General features: G+C 45.9%; 1 protein-coding gene across 3 annotated transcripts in view; it reads left to right on the top strand.

The window, feature by feature from the left end:
- Positions 1-14148, top strand: part of SMYD1 (SET and MYND domain containing 1) — a 45217-nt gene extending 31069 nt beyond the window's left edge. For 2 of the 3 annotated variants that reach the window (XM_031008213.3, XM_055378224.2), the window contains 4 exons: positions 3838-3930; positions 7090-7253; positions 9140-9308; positions 11115-14148. In XM_031008213.3, coding sequence (XP_030864073.1) covers positions 3838-3930; positions 7090-7253; positions 9140-9308; positions 11115-11273 — 585 coding nt within the window. In that variant the 3' untranslated portion in view covers positions 11274-14148. The remainder of the gene's footprint in view (positions 1-3837; positions 3931-7089; positions 7254-9139; positions 9309-11114) is intronic. The other variant, XM_055378225.2, reaches the window with a different exon arrangement.
- The last annotated feature ends 2970 nt before the right edge of the window (positions 14149-17118 follow it).

Here is a 17118-nt window from a genome sequence, read left to right as displayed (position 1 = left end):
TGGTGCATGCCACCACTGCTGGCTAATTTTTGTATTATTTGTAGAGACGGGGTTTCACCATGTTGCCTAGGCTGGTCTCAAATTCCTGGCCTCAAGTGATCCGCCCGCCCCAGCCTCTTGAAGTGCCGGGATTACAGGCATGAGCCACAGTGCCTGGTGGGTTTTTCCCTTTCTCTCTCCAGCCTTTACCCATGGTTTTCAAATAGGAATGTGCCAGGTCGGGTGCGGTGGCTCACGCCTGTAATCCCAGAATTTCTGGAGGCCGAGGCAGGCAGATCACGAGGTCAGGAGTTCGATACCAGCCTGGACAATATGGTGAAACCCCATCTCTACTAAAAATACAAAAATTAGCCGGGCATGGTGGCCCACGTCTGTAATCCCAGCTACTCGGGTGGCTGAGGCAGAAGAATCACTTGAACCCAGAAGGCGGAGGTTGCAGTGAGCTGAGATCGTGCCACTGCATTCCAGCCTGGGCGACAGAGCGAGATTCCGTCTCAAAAAAAAAAAAAAGAAGAAAAGAAAAAAATCAAAGAGAAATGTGCCAATTTTTCCAGGCTTGGGAACCAACATCCTTCTTACCCCTTCTCCTTCCTCTTTGGCTCCTTTTCCTCTGGCTCCTCCCCTTTTTTCTGGCTCCTCCCCCGTTCATCTGGCCCTTCCCCCTTTCACCTGGCTCCTCCCCTTGTCCTCTGGCCCCTCCCCTTATCCTCTGGCCCCTTTCCTTATCCACTGGCTCCTCCCCCTTTCCTATGGCTCCTCCCTTCTCCTCTGGCTCCTCCCCCAGCCCCTCAGATCCCCCAACTCCTGTTCCTTCTCCTATGACTCTGGCTCCTCCCTCCCTCTTCCTCCTTGTTTTCTGTAGAATTTGATGCTCCTGGTGACAGCGGCCTTTCACCGCAGGGGTTCCTTAAATCCTGTCTGCAAATCAGAATGTTCCTGCCTTTTCTCTGAAGAGTGGAGCCAAGTGGAACAGCCCCGTTTCCTTTCTCAGAGTAGATTTATCACATGTTGCACTTATTAATTAACAACCTTTCTGCCAGGTTGTTTTGGGGAATCTTGTAAGTTGACTCTTTAAAAAAAATTGACTCACTTCCAGAGCTTCAAGTGACACTCCCTTACATCACCAAATTGAGCAAGACTTTGATGAACACTTAACCAGTTAGTATTCTCTTAATCTATCCTACAAGCTACTGATTACTCCAGAAGATTCACTAAGAATTTTGAGATTTAAAGATAATAGAATTTACAGTAGATTAGATACTAGAGGTCATACACTATACATGATTTTGTGAGTCATTACTTGGGCAATAAGCTATGGCTATAACTAGAAATGTAGGCTTGACAGATTGATGGCACACCTCTGGTCCACCAGTCACAGAACTCTGCACAACCAGGCAAGACATGGGCTTAATTCCAATAGGCTTAGGAAAGCAGTCACACACTGAAATGACTTCTTTGGAACAAAGACATGATTTGAGTTCACAAAGGGCTGAACAGCATTCCAGGGCATAAGGCAGCAGCTGGTAGCAGGCAGGAGGGCAGCCAAAGCCAGAAATCTCAGCCAAATCAAAGGTCAAGGCAAAGGTTAAACTAGGAGTGAGACCTGCAAGTAGAAGCTAGTGCACTGGTGGGTGCATCCATTGTCAGAGTCAGGCCATGGAACAAATACAGGTAGACACATAGAATAACTAACTCCAGGGAGGCCCAGATACAGAAGGATATGGAAACAAGGATAGCCAAAATTATAGGGATAGCCAAGAGCTACACAAAAGCCAAAGTAGGTGAGGTGGGCAGAAGAACAAATATAGTACCCCTTTCCTTAGGAGAGCCTGACCCTGAAGCAAGGTGTCCTGGCCAGAGGACTCTCATACTGCAAGATGAAAACCCACGGCAGAACTGGTCCAGGACAGCTGGAAGAAGGAGGGAAGATGGTCTACAGAGGGGGATACATTTTCATTGGAACAAAAGCCCATTCTCTTGTTACTTTTTGGTAGTTTACTGAGGGTGGCTTCACAAAACAATGTAAACTGCAAATCGAAAGGAAGCTGTTGAGTCTAACTCTTTAGAGTGAAAAAATTGGACAACCAGAGAACTGGTTAAATAAATTATCCTAGCTTAATATAGCGGAAAACTTTACATTTATTAAAATGATGATATAGATAGTTTTATATTGATATGGGAAAATGTCTACAATATACTGAGTGAAAAAATGCTATAGACAGATATATGGTATAATTCCAGTTAGAAAAAATAGTCAATCCTATTGGCACATACACACATATATGCATGTGTGTGCACACGTAGGACTGAAATTCAGCCAGTGCTTACCGGTAAAGGCATTTAGACATATCCATTGTTTAATTTAATTTAATCTAATAATTTAATTTAATTTTCTTTTGAGACAAGGTCTCACTCTGTCACTCAGGCTGTAGTGCAGTGGTGTGATCTCGGCTCACTGCAACCTCCGCTTCCCGGGTTCAAGTGATTCTTGTGCCTCAGACTCCCTAGTAGCTAGGACTACAGACGTGCGCCACTATACCTGGCTAATTTTTGTATTTTTAGTAGAGATGGGGTTTCACCCTATTGTCCAGGTTGGTATCAAACTCCTGACCTCAGGTGATCTGCCCGCCTGGGCCTCCCAAAGTGCTGGGATTACAGGCGTGAGCCGTCGTGCTGGGCTGACATACCCATTGTTGATGGTCACTGTCTGTGCTTTGATTGGTCAGTGCTTTTTCTGTATCAGTCATTAAGTATTTTAAATATTATTTCTGTATGCATGCATAGGAAAATGTTCCCCCAGATGCTAACTGTAGCCATTAGGTGGGTTCTAGGGATTTCTTTTTTTTTTTTTAACCATACTTTTTAATATTGTTTTAATTTTCACAACTTGCATATGTCAATTTTACAGTCAGAATAAATAATAAAGTTATTTTCATTTTGGAATAAAGTTATAAAAGATTTGCTTAAGCAAAAAAAAAAAAGTTTCAGAAAAGGACTTCTGATAGGAATAAGCATAGCATGTAAACTTCTTGTTTGGACTTTGAGAAATTTGGCTCTTTTTCTTCAAAATTATTATGTCCCTGTGGGAACTGCCTTCTTAATTATGGCACTTCCTTGCCTCAAATATCAAAACCTTGTTTTGTTTTGTTTTTTTTTGGTAAGATCACTAGGCTGCTTAGGCAAATGTAATAATCCTAATGAGTCTAGATTTCACAGGAACAGCTGACAGATATTCTCCTGATATCCTTTTGGTCAAGACAAGGAAATACAGGCTGGATGCTAAGACATTTGGAAGAGTTTGAATAATTATAATCACAAGGACCCTCCTTAATGAACTCGAAGACAAATTGGAGTATGATTTTTGGGTCAAGTCCCTGGGCTCTGTCTTTAGCCCTGTGCTGGCTGGTATTTAAATCAATGACTTGGATGAAAACAAAAATGTAAGGATGTACCTGTGGAATATGTGGTTGACTTGAAACAAAGAGGGAGAGCAGCAAATATTTTGGGTGATAGAATCCAAAATGCCAGAGAAAACACAATAGGGATCAATGTCAGGTTCTGCCCTGGGGTTCAAAGGGCCAGGAATTTGCACAGGCTGGGATGATTGGCTGACAGCAAGGGTCTGGGACTTGGCTTAATAGAAAACACAAGTCAGAAATATGATGAGGGAACTGGAATAGCTACAGGATCTTGGGTAGCATTTACAGGAATGGGGCATTCAGAATGAGGAAGACATTAACCTTGTGCTACATTGAATGTCAAAGATGGCAACTATTCAAAGGTGGAATGGGTTGCCTCATGAAGGCATCTCTAGCTCAGTGTGTCTCTCTTTCCCAGCCCTCTCAGGAAGTGGTGAAGGAGATGATACAATTCTCCAAGGATACATTGGAAAAGATAGACAAGGCTCGTTCCGAGGGTTTGTATCATGAGGTAAGAATTCACTTGTTATAGAGGATGGGGGTAGAAAGGAGGGTGGAAACATTCTCCAGTAAGGGAGGGAAATGGCGTGAGAACAGGCGGCGGGGGAGGGGGGCTACCAAGCAGGTTATTTTTCTAGAAGATGTCCCTTGGTTGAGATCATGACTCTTCTTGTCCGTAAACCTTTAGCATCTCTTAGGGGTGCATTCTCAGTGACTGTTTAACCCAGTGAAACTGGGTCTGAGGGGAGCAAATGCAGCCAGACACTTGTCCCTGGGGGATCTGTGATAGCTAAACCTGGTATCAGAGATGGGGGAATGCAAATGCCAGTGGACATACTGGGAGTGAGTTGCTTGTTTTCCCATAATTGAATGCATGTGCCAGCTACAGTTTTCAGTCTCTCCCAAATGAACATTCAACCTTGGTTCTTGAAGCACCAGGGATTCTCAGCTGGCTCTACACTAGAATCACCTTTGAAAAATTTTGATGCTCAGGCCCCCACTCAGGACAATTTCACCAGAATCTCTGGGCATGGGACCCTGATATCAAGATTTTTAAAGTTCTTGGGTGATTTCAATGTGTAACCAAAGCCGAGACCCACTGCCAAACACTGGCCTGCGGGGTATTTGCATTGAATTAACCTGGGCAGCTTATTGGAAATACTGATTTCCATTCTCACACTCTAAGATGTGACTCATTCAATCTGCAACAGAAAACAGGGACCATGAATTAGTATTTTGTTCCCCAAGCTCGCTAAGCAACTTGAATGTTAATGTCACTAGGGCATGTAGATTTGGGAGATTAATTTCTATTCATTTCTATTTCTATTTCTTTTTTTTTTTTGAGATGGAGTCTCGCTCTGTCACCCAGGCTGGAGTGCAGTGGCACGATTTCAGCTCACTGCAAGCTCTGCCTCCCAGGTTCACGCCATTCTCCTGCCTCAGCCTCCCAAGTAGCTGGGACTACAGGTGCCCGCCACCACGCCTGGCTGATTTTTTGTACTATCAGTAGAGAAGGGGTTTCACCATGTTAGCCAGGATGGTCTTGATTTCCCAACATCATGATCCGCCCACCTTGGCCTCCCAAAGTGCTGGGATTACAGGCGTGAGCCACTGCGCCTGGCCTCATTTCTATTTCTATTTCCCTTCTCCTCTTCCTCCTTCTTTACTAACTCATTTATTGCACATTTCTAAGCCCTTACTGGGGTGGCCAACATAAGACACTCTCCTTGCCTGGAAGGAGTTCTGTCAGGTGGGTAGACAGTCACACACACAAAGTGTTATTGTACAACATGGAAAATCTGTCAGAGGCACGAGGTGGGAGCTGGAGTGAGCAGGAGGGCCCCACTGGCTCCATTGCCCTGGGTTCTCTCCTGTTCGTTTCTTCTCCTTCTCCATTCAGACTTGGCAGGGCTAGGTGTGGCTCTGGACACTGCCTCCGTAGGTTTAAGAGGATTGTTTTCAGGATGAATTGATTGCCGCCATCATTTTTCCACTCCTCGCCACCTCAGGGTGGCCCCCACCACCTCGGGTTGCCTCATGAACTCTGGGAAAGTCTCAGAGCAAAATTAGTTCTCACTGATTTCAAATGGAATTGTATGACATTTCTCCCATGAGAGCAGCAAAGGAAGGAGAGGAGAACAACAAACACCTAAAATCTAGAGACCACTAGACTTTGTAGGGTAGGGCCTAATCCTATGTCTATACAAAAGTCAGTCAGAAAAGCCTGACTCCAGGACGATTGCGGTCAGGTCCATCTTTTTCCTCACAAGGGCCAAGGCTGCATCCTTCTGGGGATGTTTCCCAGCTTCCTGGGAGCCTCCTTCTCTGCTCATCCATCTTGTACACTTCAGTAGGACATAATTATTCAAACTCACTGAGCCTCAGGACCACCCAGGGGCTTATACAAACTACACATCCAGGGTTTCTCTCCCAGATATTTGGTTTCAATTGGTCTGGGGTAGGACTTGAACTTCAATGTTTTGAAAAAGCGTTCAGATGTTTCCAAAGCACAGTGAGTGGAGAATCACAGGAATGGTGGTGAAGCTGCGGCTCAACTGCTTGGTTTCAGTGCTTGATCCATTGCTCACCATCTGTGTGACTTTGGCAAAGTATTTACCCTCTCTGTGCTTCAGTTTTCTCATCTCGTAAAATGGGATTATTAGTAGTACTCATCTCAATGTGTTGTTATAAGATATATAAATATATTTGTATATGTATATACGTGCATGCATACACACACACACACACACACACACACACACACACACATCGATATCTTTAGAGAATTGGTTCTAGGACTGCCACAGATACTAAAATCTTCAGATGCTCAAGTACCTTGTAAAAATAGTGTATTTTTGCGTACAACCTATGTACATCCTTCCATATACTTTAAAGCATCTCTGGATTACTTATAACACCTAATACTATGTAAATGCTATGTAAATAGCTGTTATGCTGTATTGATTTGTTTGTATTGTTTTTTGTTGTTGTATGATTCTTTCTTTCTTTTAAAATATTTTTGGCCAGGTATGGTGGCTCATGCCTGTAATCCTAGCACTTTGGGAGGCTGAGGTGGGCGGATTGCCTGAGCTCAGGAGTTCGAGACCAGCCTGGGCAACATGGTGAAACCCTGTCTCTACTAAAAATACAAAAATTAGTCGGGCATGGTGGTGTGCACCTGTAATCCCAGCTACTCAGGAGGCTGAGGCAGGAGAATCTCTTGAAGCTAAGAGGGGGAGGTTGCAGTGAGCTGAGACTGAGCCACTGCACTTCAGCCTGGGCAATGGAGTGAGACTCTTGTCTCGAAATATATATATATTTGACCTGCAGTGGGTTGAATCCATGGATGTGGAACTTGTGCATATACAGATCTGACTGTACATATATGTGTGTGTTTGTGTGTGTGTGTATGTATAGCTTTCATAGCTTCCTGCTACCTATTGATTTTGGAAACTCCTCGCTGTGCTGCATCTGCCACATCTCACACCATTACCCTTCCCATTCTTACACCTTGCAATTCATACCCCAAACCTGTGCTTTCCCACCTCTGTCAGCAATTGCCCCAATCTTAAAAAGAATGATTGTCTGGTATCACCATGATGGTCGCGTATGTGAATTAAACGTGTGCTCTGGTGCAATGGTAATGGGCAGGGCCTCTGTCTCACTCTAGGTTGTGAAATTATGCCGGGAGTGCCTGCAGAAGCAGGAGCCAGTGTTTGCTGACACCAACATCTACATGCTGCGGATGCTGAGCATTGTTTCGGAGGTCCTTTCCTACCTCCAGGCCTTTGAGGAGGCCTCGTTCTATGCCAGGAGGATGGTGGACGGCTATATGTAGGTGACGATTCTAGGTCTCAGATAGTCTCCTGGAAGTGTGTCTATTCCAGGGATGGCAAATAGATGGCACATTTACTGGTGCCTCTCCCTTCTATACCCACAGCAGGTGTCAGTAATCCATCATGGTTCTCTTTTTGACTGAGTCTTTTTATCATGGTGTTCCAGTGGTAATGACCAATCAGAGTTTGTGCTTGAGATGGAACCTATTTGTCATCCCTGGTCTTTCCCAAATTCTCCAGCACATCTATCACTTGGTTGGCATCTTCTGCTTTTGACTTCCTTCAGGCTAACCCCAGCTTGATTTTAAGTGATTGGACCCTGCCCTCCACCCTGTAATCAACACAGGCAATTCTAGGAGCTTTTATTTATTTATTTATTTTTAAAAGAGCCATCAATCACTTTGCTTAAAAATTGTAAAATTCTGGCCGGGCGCGGTGGCTCACGCCTGTAATCCCAGCACTTTGGGAGGCCGAGGCGGGAGGATCACGAGGTCAGGAGATAGAGACCATCCCGGCTAACATGGTGAAACCCCATCTCTATTAAAAAATACAAAAAATTAGCCAGGCGTGGTGGCGGGCGCCTGTAGTCCCAGCTACTTGGGAGGCTGAAGCAGGAGAATCGCTTGAACCCGGGAGGCGGAGCTTGCAGTGAGCCAAGATCGCGCCACTGCACTCCAGCCTGGGCGACAGAGCAAGACTCTGTCTCAAAAAAAAAAAAAAAAATTGTAAAATTCAATTCCCTTGCCTTCCATCTGCCAATACCCTCTCTTGCTTTCTGTGTTTATGTTGTCATGCAAATTTGTGTTTCTGGCCAAATAAGTTGACACAAGTTCATTTCTTTGAAAGGATGTTAGTCATAAACAAAATGTAGATAAACTGTACAACATGCTAAGGAAGTCCTGCAAAAGGGTGCCAACCAGGTGAAAATACAATGCTGTCTCAAAAAGGACATTTAAATTATTTTTTTCTCCCTCGACCTTCCTACCACTTTTTGGGGAGACGTCTGAGGTATTCCTGAATGCTGTGAGCTTCCCGTGCTCAAGCTCAGATAGTATGGAGTCTACAGAGGCAGGGAGGCCTCCTTGAGCTGCAGTGGGCTCCTCCCAGTTCGAGCTTCCCGGCGGCTTTGTTTACCTACTCAAGCCTCAGCAATGGCGGACGCCCCTCCCCCAGCCTCGCTGCCGCCTTGCAGTTTGATCTCAGACTGCTGTGCTAGTAATGAGCAAGGCTCCGTGGGTGTAGGACCCCTCCGAGCGAGGCATGGGATATAATCTCCTGGGGTACCATTTGCTAAGACCGTAGGAAAAGCGCAGTATTAGGGTGGGAGTGACCCGATTTTCCAGGTGCTGTCTGTCACCCCTTTCCTTGGTTTGGAAAGGGAATTCCCTGACCCCTTGCACTTCCCGGGTGAGGTCATGCCTTGCCCTGCTTCGGCTTACGCTCGGTGCGCTGCACCCACTGTCCTGCACCCACTGTCCGACAATCCCCAGTGAGATTAACCTGGTACCTCAGTTGAAAATGCAGAAATCATTCGTCTTCTGCGTCGCTGACACTGGGAGCTGTAGACTGGAGCTGTTCCTATTCGGCCATCTTGGCTAGAGTCCCCAAGCTCAGATAGTATGATCCTGGTCCCTTTTTCTCACAAGGAGTTGGCTGGGCAGCCCAGGCCAGAGTTTCAGCTGTCACAGCCTCACTGTGTAGAATGTTTGGCAACTTGTTCCATATCTCTGTGCCTCAGTTCCCCCTTGGCGGCTACAGAAGCCTTGCAGTGCTGAGGGGAAGACAGATGGGCTTAATCAACAATGGCACTTTATACATTATTAAATTAAGTGCAGATATAAGGGTGATTGGTATGATGTATGATTATCTGCTATGCTCCCACAGGAAGCTCTACCACCCCAACAATGCCCAACTGGGCATGGCCGTGATGCGGGCAGGGCTGACCAACTGGCACGCTGGTAACATTGAGGTGGGGCACGGGATGATCTGCAAAGCCTATGCCATTCTCCTGGTGACACACGGACCCTCCCACCCCATCACTAAGGACTTAGAGGCAAGTAGCATCTTGAGGCTGGTGTTCCCTTCCTGGCCTGAGCTTTCTGAGGATGACAGTGTGAGTTCAGGTGGACTCTGCTTTAGAAAAGTCCACATACTCCCAGCTAGACAGAAGGGAACTCAGAAACGCTTTAGCCCACTACCCTTGTGTGTTAGACTGTTCGTGTTACCATAAATGAATACCTGAGACTGGGTAATTTATAAAGAAAAGAGGCTTATGTTGGTTCATGGTTCTGCAGACTGTATAGGAAGTGTGGTGCTGGCATCTGCTTCTGGTGAGGGCCTCAGGAAGCTTCTAATCATGCCAGGAGGGAAAGGGAGCCAGTGTGTCACCTGATGAAAGAGGGAGCAAGAGAGAGAGGCAGAGGTGCCAGGCTTTTTTCAACAAGCAGGTCTGGTGTGAACTCAGAGCGACAACTCACTCCTACCAAGTGGGTGGCACTAAGCAATTCATGAGGGATCTGCTCCCACGACTCAAGCACGTCTGCCAGGCCCCACCTCCAACACTGGGGATCACATTTCAATGTGAGATTTGGAAGGGACAGATATTCACACATGAGGCAACTGAGGCCCAGGGAAGGAGGACAATCTGTCCATAGTCACATAGTGAGCTAATGGCAAAGCTGAGACTTGAAGCCTGAGTCTGTTGAATCATAACACCCCAAGCCTGGACTGAGGAAGCGTAAACAATGGGGTGTGCATGTGTGCGTGTGTGTGTGTGTGTGTGTGCATGCACACAGCCATTTATATTAGAAAGTATTCTGTGTAACATGGAGTGGAGTTAGGGATCACAGGCTCTGGAATCAGACCTCCAGGTTGAGTTCCAGCTTCACCACTTTCTGGTTGTGTGATTTTGCAAATATTGAATGTATGGCTGTCAGTCTCCTCATCAGTAAAACAGGGGGAAAGGATAGGGTTGTGATGAGTGTTCATGAGTTAATGTGTGAAATGCACTTAGTGCCTGGCAAATGGTGCTGCTGATGTCCTTGGTGCTTTGAAAGGCTGGTTTATTTGAGAGTGACAGGGCTGTCCTCAGACAGTACAGCCTAGGGAAGGTGGACAGACTTTGGTGTTATAAAATGTAGGATGACTATGACATTTAGGACTGGTGTGGTCTCAGACATGGATGTCCTCTTACTATTCAGATCCCAGGTTTCCTCATCTATAAAATGGAAATAATATATTAGCCCCTTAAAATTGGCAGGAGGACCAAGTGAGGGGCAGAAAAACGGACTAACTAGCTTTATGTTTAGGGTACCAAGCCTGTCAAAGGCAGAGCCTTTGTCGATTTTACTCATGGCTGTATCCTCAGCCTCTGAATGCCTGGCCCTTAAGAAATATTTCTTGAATGGACATGTAGGAGGATGAGGGCTCTTCTGTGTGTCACACACTGTCATCTTCCCAACCCACGGTAAGGTACGAAGCCACAAAATGGGTGAGAAAACTGATGGCTGAAGCGATTACATCTCTTGCCTGAGGTCCCACACTAGTATCTGCAGGGGCCAGGGTTCAAATCCAGGTCCCCACTGGGCAGTTCCTGAGAACAAGCATTCTTTTCTGAGAACGGTTCCTTCAGCTACTGTCTCAGGGTTCTGACTCCCTCTCCCTGACAAAGTGGGCCCACTGCCAGGACATTAGGCCCTTGATGAATGAGTGTGTGTGTGTGTGTGTGTGTGTGTGTGTGTATTCTGAGGGGGTAGAGTTGAATCTCCGTGGCTGGAAATAATTTACCCCAAGGTATATCAGAGACCAGCATGTCCTAGGGGCTTGCTATCACTGTTTACGGTGTATCTGTGTCCCACAGGCCATGCGGGTGCAGACGGAGATGGAGCTACGCATGTTCCGCCAGAACGAATTCATGTACTACAAGATGCGCGAGGCTGCCCTGAACAACCAGCCCATGCAGGTCATGGCCGAGCCCAGCAATGAGCCATCCCCAGCTCTGTTCCACAAGAAGCAATGAGGACTGCCCAGTGGAGGAGGGGCGATGTGGCTGGGGAGCTAGGGAGAGACTCTGGAGGTGGTGGGTCTCTGGGGAGACCCCTAATGAGGAAGTTGAGGTAATGCTTAACATTGTTGCTGTGAGAATTTACTGCCCTGTGTTTCCCAGAGCCATTTTGGCTCAATTCAAGTCTATTCAATTCAAGTTAACTCTAGCCCAGCCCAGATCAACTCCTCCTACAAATATTATTGGATGATAGGCCCTAGAAGCCAATAAAGGAGCTCCAAGTGTCGTTGGGTGGGGAAGCAAAATGTAGAGAAACATTTAAAGCACACTGTAATAATAAATGCAATTATAAACTATATGGAGGAGGGTGCAGAGGAGGGAATGTGTCTGGTGTGTGATGTGTGTGTGTGCAGTGGGGGTATCACAGACAGTATGACATCTGAGTTGAGGGTAGCAGGTGCCTGGAGTCTCAGGTGGCTGCTCACCCATCTGTGCAGGTGTCTCTGGGGCTGCTGGTCTCACCTGTGGTCTGCAATAGACACGATTGGCTGAGCAGGATATGTGATACTGTGTGGTTGGTGTGGAGTTTTGAAGAAGGGGCTGTGTTTGGGCCACTTAGGCTCTACTCAGAGACCTGAAACCACTTCAGAATGGTGCATATGTCGAAAGAGCTGGCTGGGGGCCTTGCCCAAACCACCTGAGGTCTTAAAGTCCAGGGAAAAAAAAGTCTGGGTTCCAACTAGAATTCCAGAAATATTTCTAGAACACACAGAGAGGGAATAAGTCCCTCTATCATCCTTATCACCAAGCCTTGTGGTTCCCTGTGATTTTAGATAATGTCTGATATTTTTCTGGCTATTTGCCTAGTAGGATTTAAAAAATATTTTCAAAGTGAAGCTGAGAGAGAATCTTGGAAACACACATACCTGTTGATCATGGGCCCTGCAGAATTGGCCCTTGGGGGCTTTATTTGGTTACATGTGCCTGGGTGGTCTTTACCAGCTTAGAGTCTATCATGGGCCCCCATGAAGCTCCATTCTCAATACTGAATAATTATTACTTCCCTTGTTGAGTTTCTTTTTCTGACATGCCCTGGGGGCTTCTGCTCTTCTCACCAGAAAGAACATTTGAATCTGGATTCTTGTACACCTGGGTTAGACCCTCTTCAGAGGTGTGGCCAATTTATCCCGATCTCCTGGAAGGCTGTTGTGATTTCCATCTAAGAAATGAGGGTCTTGAGAATCAACCAATCCCAAGATTAGCCTGTTATCCTGTTATCTACTGAGACCCCAAATTTCTCACCAATGTTTTGGGAGATCCTGGAAAAGATCCCTTCAGTTTGGGGTGTCACCAAGACTTCTACACAACCCAGGACTACCATTGACCTCAGAGCTGTACCCCACATCTTGAAGTAAATTGATCCCACCAGGTCCCACGTTTGTTATCTCTGCCTAAATGTTAACTTCTCCATCCTCACCACATGATGACCTACTGTGTCCCTCTGAGTACTACCCAGTGGCTGAAAACTCTGCAAATGGGCCACACTTTTGCAAAATACTTGTATCTGACACTTAGGTCTTGTTTGAAGATTTTCCTTTCTGGAAGGTTTTACAAGAAGACTGATAGTCTTTCAAGCCCCCACATCACAGGCTTAGGGACGGCACTAACCTTCTCCCAGGGATCTAACTGGCAAGTTCAAATTATCACTCTTTTACCTTCATATAAAATGTCTCCTCCAAACCTTTTTCCCTTGTTTGTCATTGTCATCTGCTAAGCCACTGGTCATTTCCCCATATTCGTAGTCTTTTTTTCCATCCTATCTTTCTAATATTTGTTGTCTTTAACAAACTGTGTTCTGTGTCTGTGCTCCTCCTTCCCTCTCAGACCATTGGAATGCAAGTCCTTCTTCCCTTTGGAATGTACTCTGGATCCCTTCCCCTCCTTTGACCCCCAGACTTTGCTCCATCTATTATTGCTTCTCCATCCTGGATCCTTGACATTTCTCACCCCACTGGCCTTCTCAAGTGCAATCAGTAAAAATGCTGAGAACTCTTGGATCTTAATCTTCATGACTGAGTTTTTTTTAGTTGTATAGTTATCATCTGCCTTTCTTCACTTTGCATTTCTTCTTGAATCCATTGCAGATTGACTTCCACTCCCACTCCTTCACTAAAAGGGCTCTTACCAAGATCAAATCTAATGGGTACATTTTAGTTCCTATGTGATTTGGCCTTTCGATGTCAATCATCACTCCCAGCCATTGATTTTGGTGACCCACTTCTCTGTGATGATCTTCTGATCTAGTTTCTCAGGTTCCTTCGCTGGTCCTTTTCTTTCCCTGCCCCTGACATATTGACATTTCCTGGAGTTGGTTTTGTCCTTGATTCATTCTCATGTCATTCTGCACACAGTCTCTGCATGAACTCAGGCAGACCCTTCATTTAATGACCACCTTAGGGCTGATGATTCTCAAATCTGTATTCCCCGATCTTGCATTTGAGTTCCAGCCCCACTCATCCTCTTGGATGTTCTGCAGGCCCAGCAAACTCATCATGTCCAAAGTGAAACTTCTTTTTCTCTTTCCTGTCTCCTCTCCTCTGATCTGTTCTTTCTTGGAACACCACCCAAGAATGTCACCTCCTCCATCAGATTGTGAGCTCCTGGAGGGCAGGAGCTGTGTCCTTCTATTCATCTTCCTATCCCCAGAACCTTGCACAGGTCCTGGAATATGGTAGGTGCTCAGTAAATGTGTGTTGAATAAATGAATGAATGAATGAACAAATGAATGAATTTGCTTACTTCAAGGCAAAAGAACCATGAAACTGTATTTTGAGTTTCTATGTTATAGCAGTCAGCAAATCCTATTAAATACTTTGTGTTTCCAAGCAAATAAGTGTGGCTTCTTTCTTTCTGACAATCTTTTTAGAGCAGCACTGTCTAATGGAATTTTCTGTGATGATGGAAATGTATTACATCTGTGTTGTCCAGTACAGTACAGTAGCCACTAGCAGCTTGTGACTATTGAGCACTGGAGTATGATTGAAGAACAGAATTTTAAATGTTATTTAATTTCAACTAATTTATACGCAATTAGCCAATGTGGCCAGTGGCTACCATATTAGAGTGTGCAATTTTAGAGAAATACTTCAGTGTCATTTCTAAGAACATGGACACTAAGAAAAACTGTCTAAGTTTGTCTTTATCCCAGCTTTCCTAATCTTATCCTTGTGACCTTGGACTAGTTATTTCACCCATGCCTCAGTTTCCTGACTTCTACCTAGCGTAAGTTTGCTGTGAGGACTAACTTTTTAAAGAGTAAAGCCGTGAGAACCCAACCCATCATATGTGCTTAGTGACTATTATTAGCTGTTATTACACTTTGAGCATTCCAACCTTGCTTCTCCTGGGGAGTCCCTTCTCCCAGTTAGAAGATGAAGGTGAAGGGTTGAGGCAAGCAGGGATGTGATGGAACTAGCTCTTATCGGCTTGAGAGCCGGCAGGGCACATCTCTTCCCAACTCTACATTCATCAACATCACACTTATAACTTAAAATTGGCCATGGTGGGAATATTTAAACCATGGTAATGGCCTAACTTCAGAACACATTAATTTGCAGTGTTGTCAATCTATAAAGGAGCTTCACTACATGGGAGTAGCAAAATAGATAGTAGAAAGATCATTAAAGAAGTCTTCACTTAAACTGGGGTGAAATCTGCATCCTGAAACCTCTATTCCTTAGGGCCATGCCAAGCAAGTCTAAGACCTCTGATTACCCTTTAGATGAAGCCATCTGCCCACTGCACCATCAATGTATTGACAAATACATGTATTAAAGGGCAGACATAGCCATTGCTTGGGTGAGTCACAGAGTGTACTTCTCTAAAGGATACCAAAGGGAAAAATATAGTTGGGGCCACATACCAGAGAGAATAGCAACATTTCTTCTTATTATTTTTTTTGAGACAGGGTCTCCCTTTGTCACCTAGGCTGGAGTGCAGTGGAGCGATCATGGCTCATTGCAGTCTCGACCTCCTAGGTTCAAACAATTCTCCCACCTCAGCCTCCCAAGCAGCTGGGACCACAAGGCGTGCACTACCACCCCTGGCTAATTTATTTATTTTGTAAAGTTGAGGTTTCACCATGTTGTGCAGGCTGGTCTCAATCTCCTGAGCTCAACCGATTCACCTGCCTGGGCCTCCCAAAGTGCTAGGATTACAGGTGTGAGCCACTGCACCTGGCCAAGAATAACATTTCTGAGGGCAGTTGGAGGTCCAAGCTTCTGGACCAAGGCGTGCACAATTGTGGATGACATCCAGTGCATGAAAGTAAACAGCCCTTCTAGAAGCTCCCTGCCCCTCCTGGCCCAGCATTAATTACATTCACAACCCAGTCTCAACTGGGCCAGGAGGACTCCTCTGTCTTAGAGAAGTACAATAGGCAGCACGGCTGTAAGCCATGGTACTGTTTTGCTCACTCTGGCAGACACTCAGTCCTCATTTCCCAGTCCTGGCCTCCCCAGCTCACGAAGCTTGGTCTGAAAACAATCTGGCCCAAGCACAATGCTACAGTTCCCCAGATGTCTTTAGGAGTTGTGTTTATTTCCCATGGCTGCTGGAACAAATTAACACACACATTTTGTAGCTTAAAACAACACAGATTTATCATCTTTCAGTTCTAGAGGTCAGAAGTCCAAAATGGGTGTCACGGGGCTAACATCAAGGCACCAGCAGGGCTGTGTTCCTTCTGAAGGCTCCAGGAGAGCAAGCGTCTTCCTCTAAAATGCCCACATTCCTTGGCAGTGGCCCCCCAGGCAGCAATCACATCACTCTGACTCCCCTTCTGTCATCATGTCTCCTCTGCCCCTCCTGCCTTCCTCTTTTACTGATAAGGACCCTTGTGATTCCGTTGGATCCACTAGGATCATCCAGAATAATCTCCCTATCTCAAGGTCCTTACCTTAATCACATCTGCAAAATCCCCTTTGTCATGTAAGGTAACACATAAACAGGACTGGGAATTAGGACATGGACTGTTTGGGGGACTTCACTCTGCTTACCACAGCAGTCTTGCTATCGAGTCCTCGGACCCGCCATGCATCCACAGTTGCAAGCCTCTGAGCAGAAGACCTGGGACTTGAATCCTGCAGTCCAGACCCCTGGAGAATGAATATTCCTTTCCATACAGCTCTTTGATGGCCATGTGCAGTTTGCCTTCTTTCTCTTCCCTGTTCACCAAGGCAGGGTTTTAAAATTCTCCCTTTGTAGGTCACAGCCCTTTCTCACTGCTTCCCTTCTGCTCATCTGTGCTGGGCAGGTGTGGAATCCCTTTACAGACCCAGCACCTTTCTGGGGAATGGCCAAGAGCTGGGACAGTGCAAGGGACTACAATTTGAAGCAGCAGATAGAATTCTAGATATGTGGTTTGTGTCCGTCAGTGGCACTTATATTTGGCCTTGGTGGACACTTTCCAGCCCTTTCTCTAGGGACACTGCTCTGCACCAGGAGGCTCTGAGGAGGCGGTTCAGGACAGGCTGGTGCAGGATGGAGCCTGAACCTGTCACAGCACAGCATTTCCTGACACACAGTCATGGCCATGAGTCAATGGAGTGCCAGTAGAGATTTAAAAACAATGTGAACAAGAGCCCTGATCTGTAGCATTTGCCGCTTTCCTTGGTGTAAACAATCCCACGAAGGCCGATGTCAAATGCCAAGCTGTATGCTGAATCGGCACCTGGGACTAGGTGGCTCCAACCATACTGCTTGTGACTGAAGCCAGGCAATTGGACCCTTGTTGGGCAACCCTTTCCCTTCTGAACTGGAGGAGGAGTCGTCCTTGCTGTTCTCTAGGAATGCAAGCTTT

The sequence above is a fragment of the Gorilla gorilla genome, chromosome 12, assembly GCF_029281585.2.
Source record: "Gorilla gorilla gorilla isolate KB3781 chromosome 12, NHGRI_mGorGor1-v2.1_pri, whole genome shotgun sequence".
Lineage (NCBI taxonomy): Eukaryota > Metazoa > Chordata > Mammalia > Primates > Hominidae > Gorilla > Gorilla gorilla.
The sequence above is the reverse complement of the archived record's forward strand: the minus strand, read 5'-3'. Positions and strand labels throughout refer to the sequence as shown.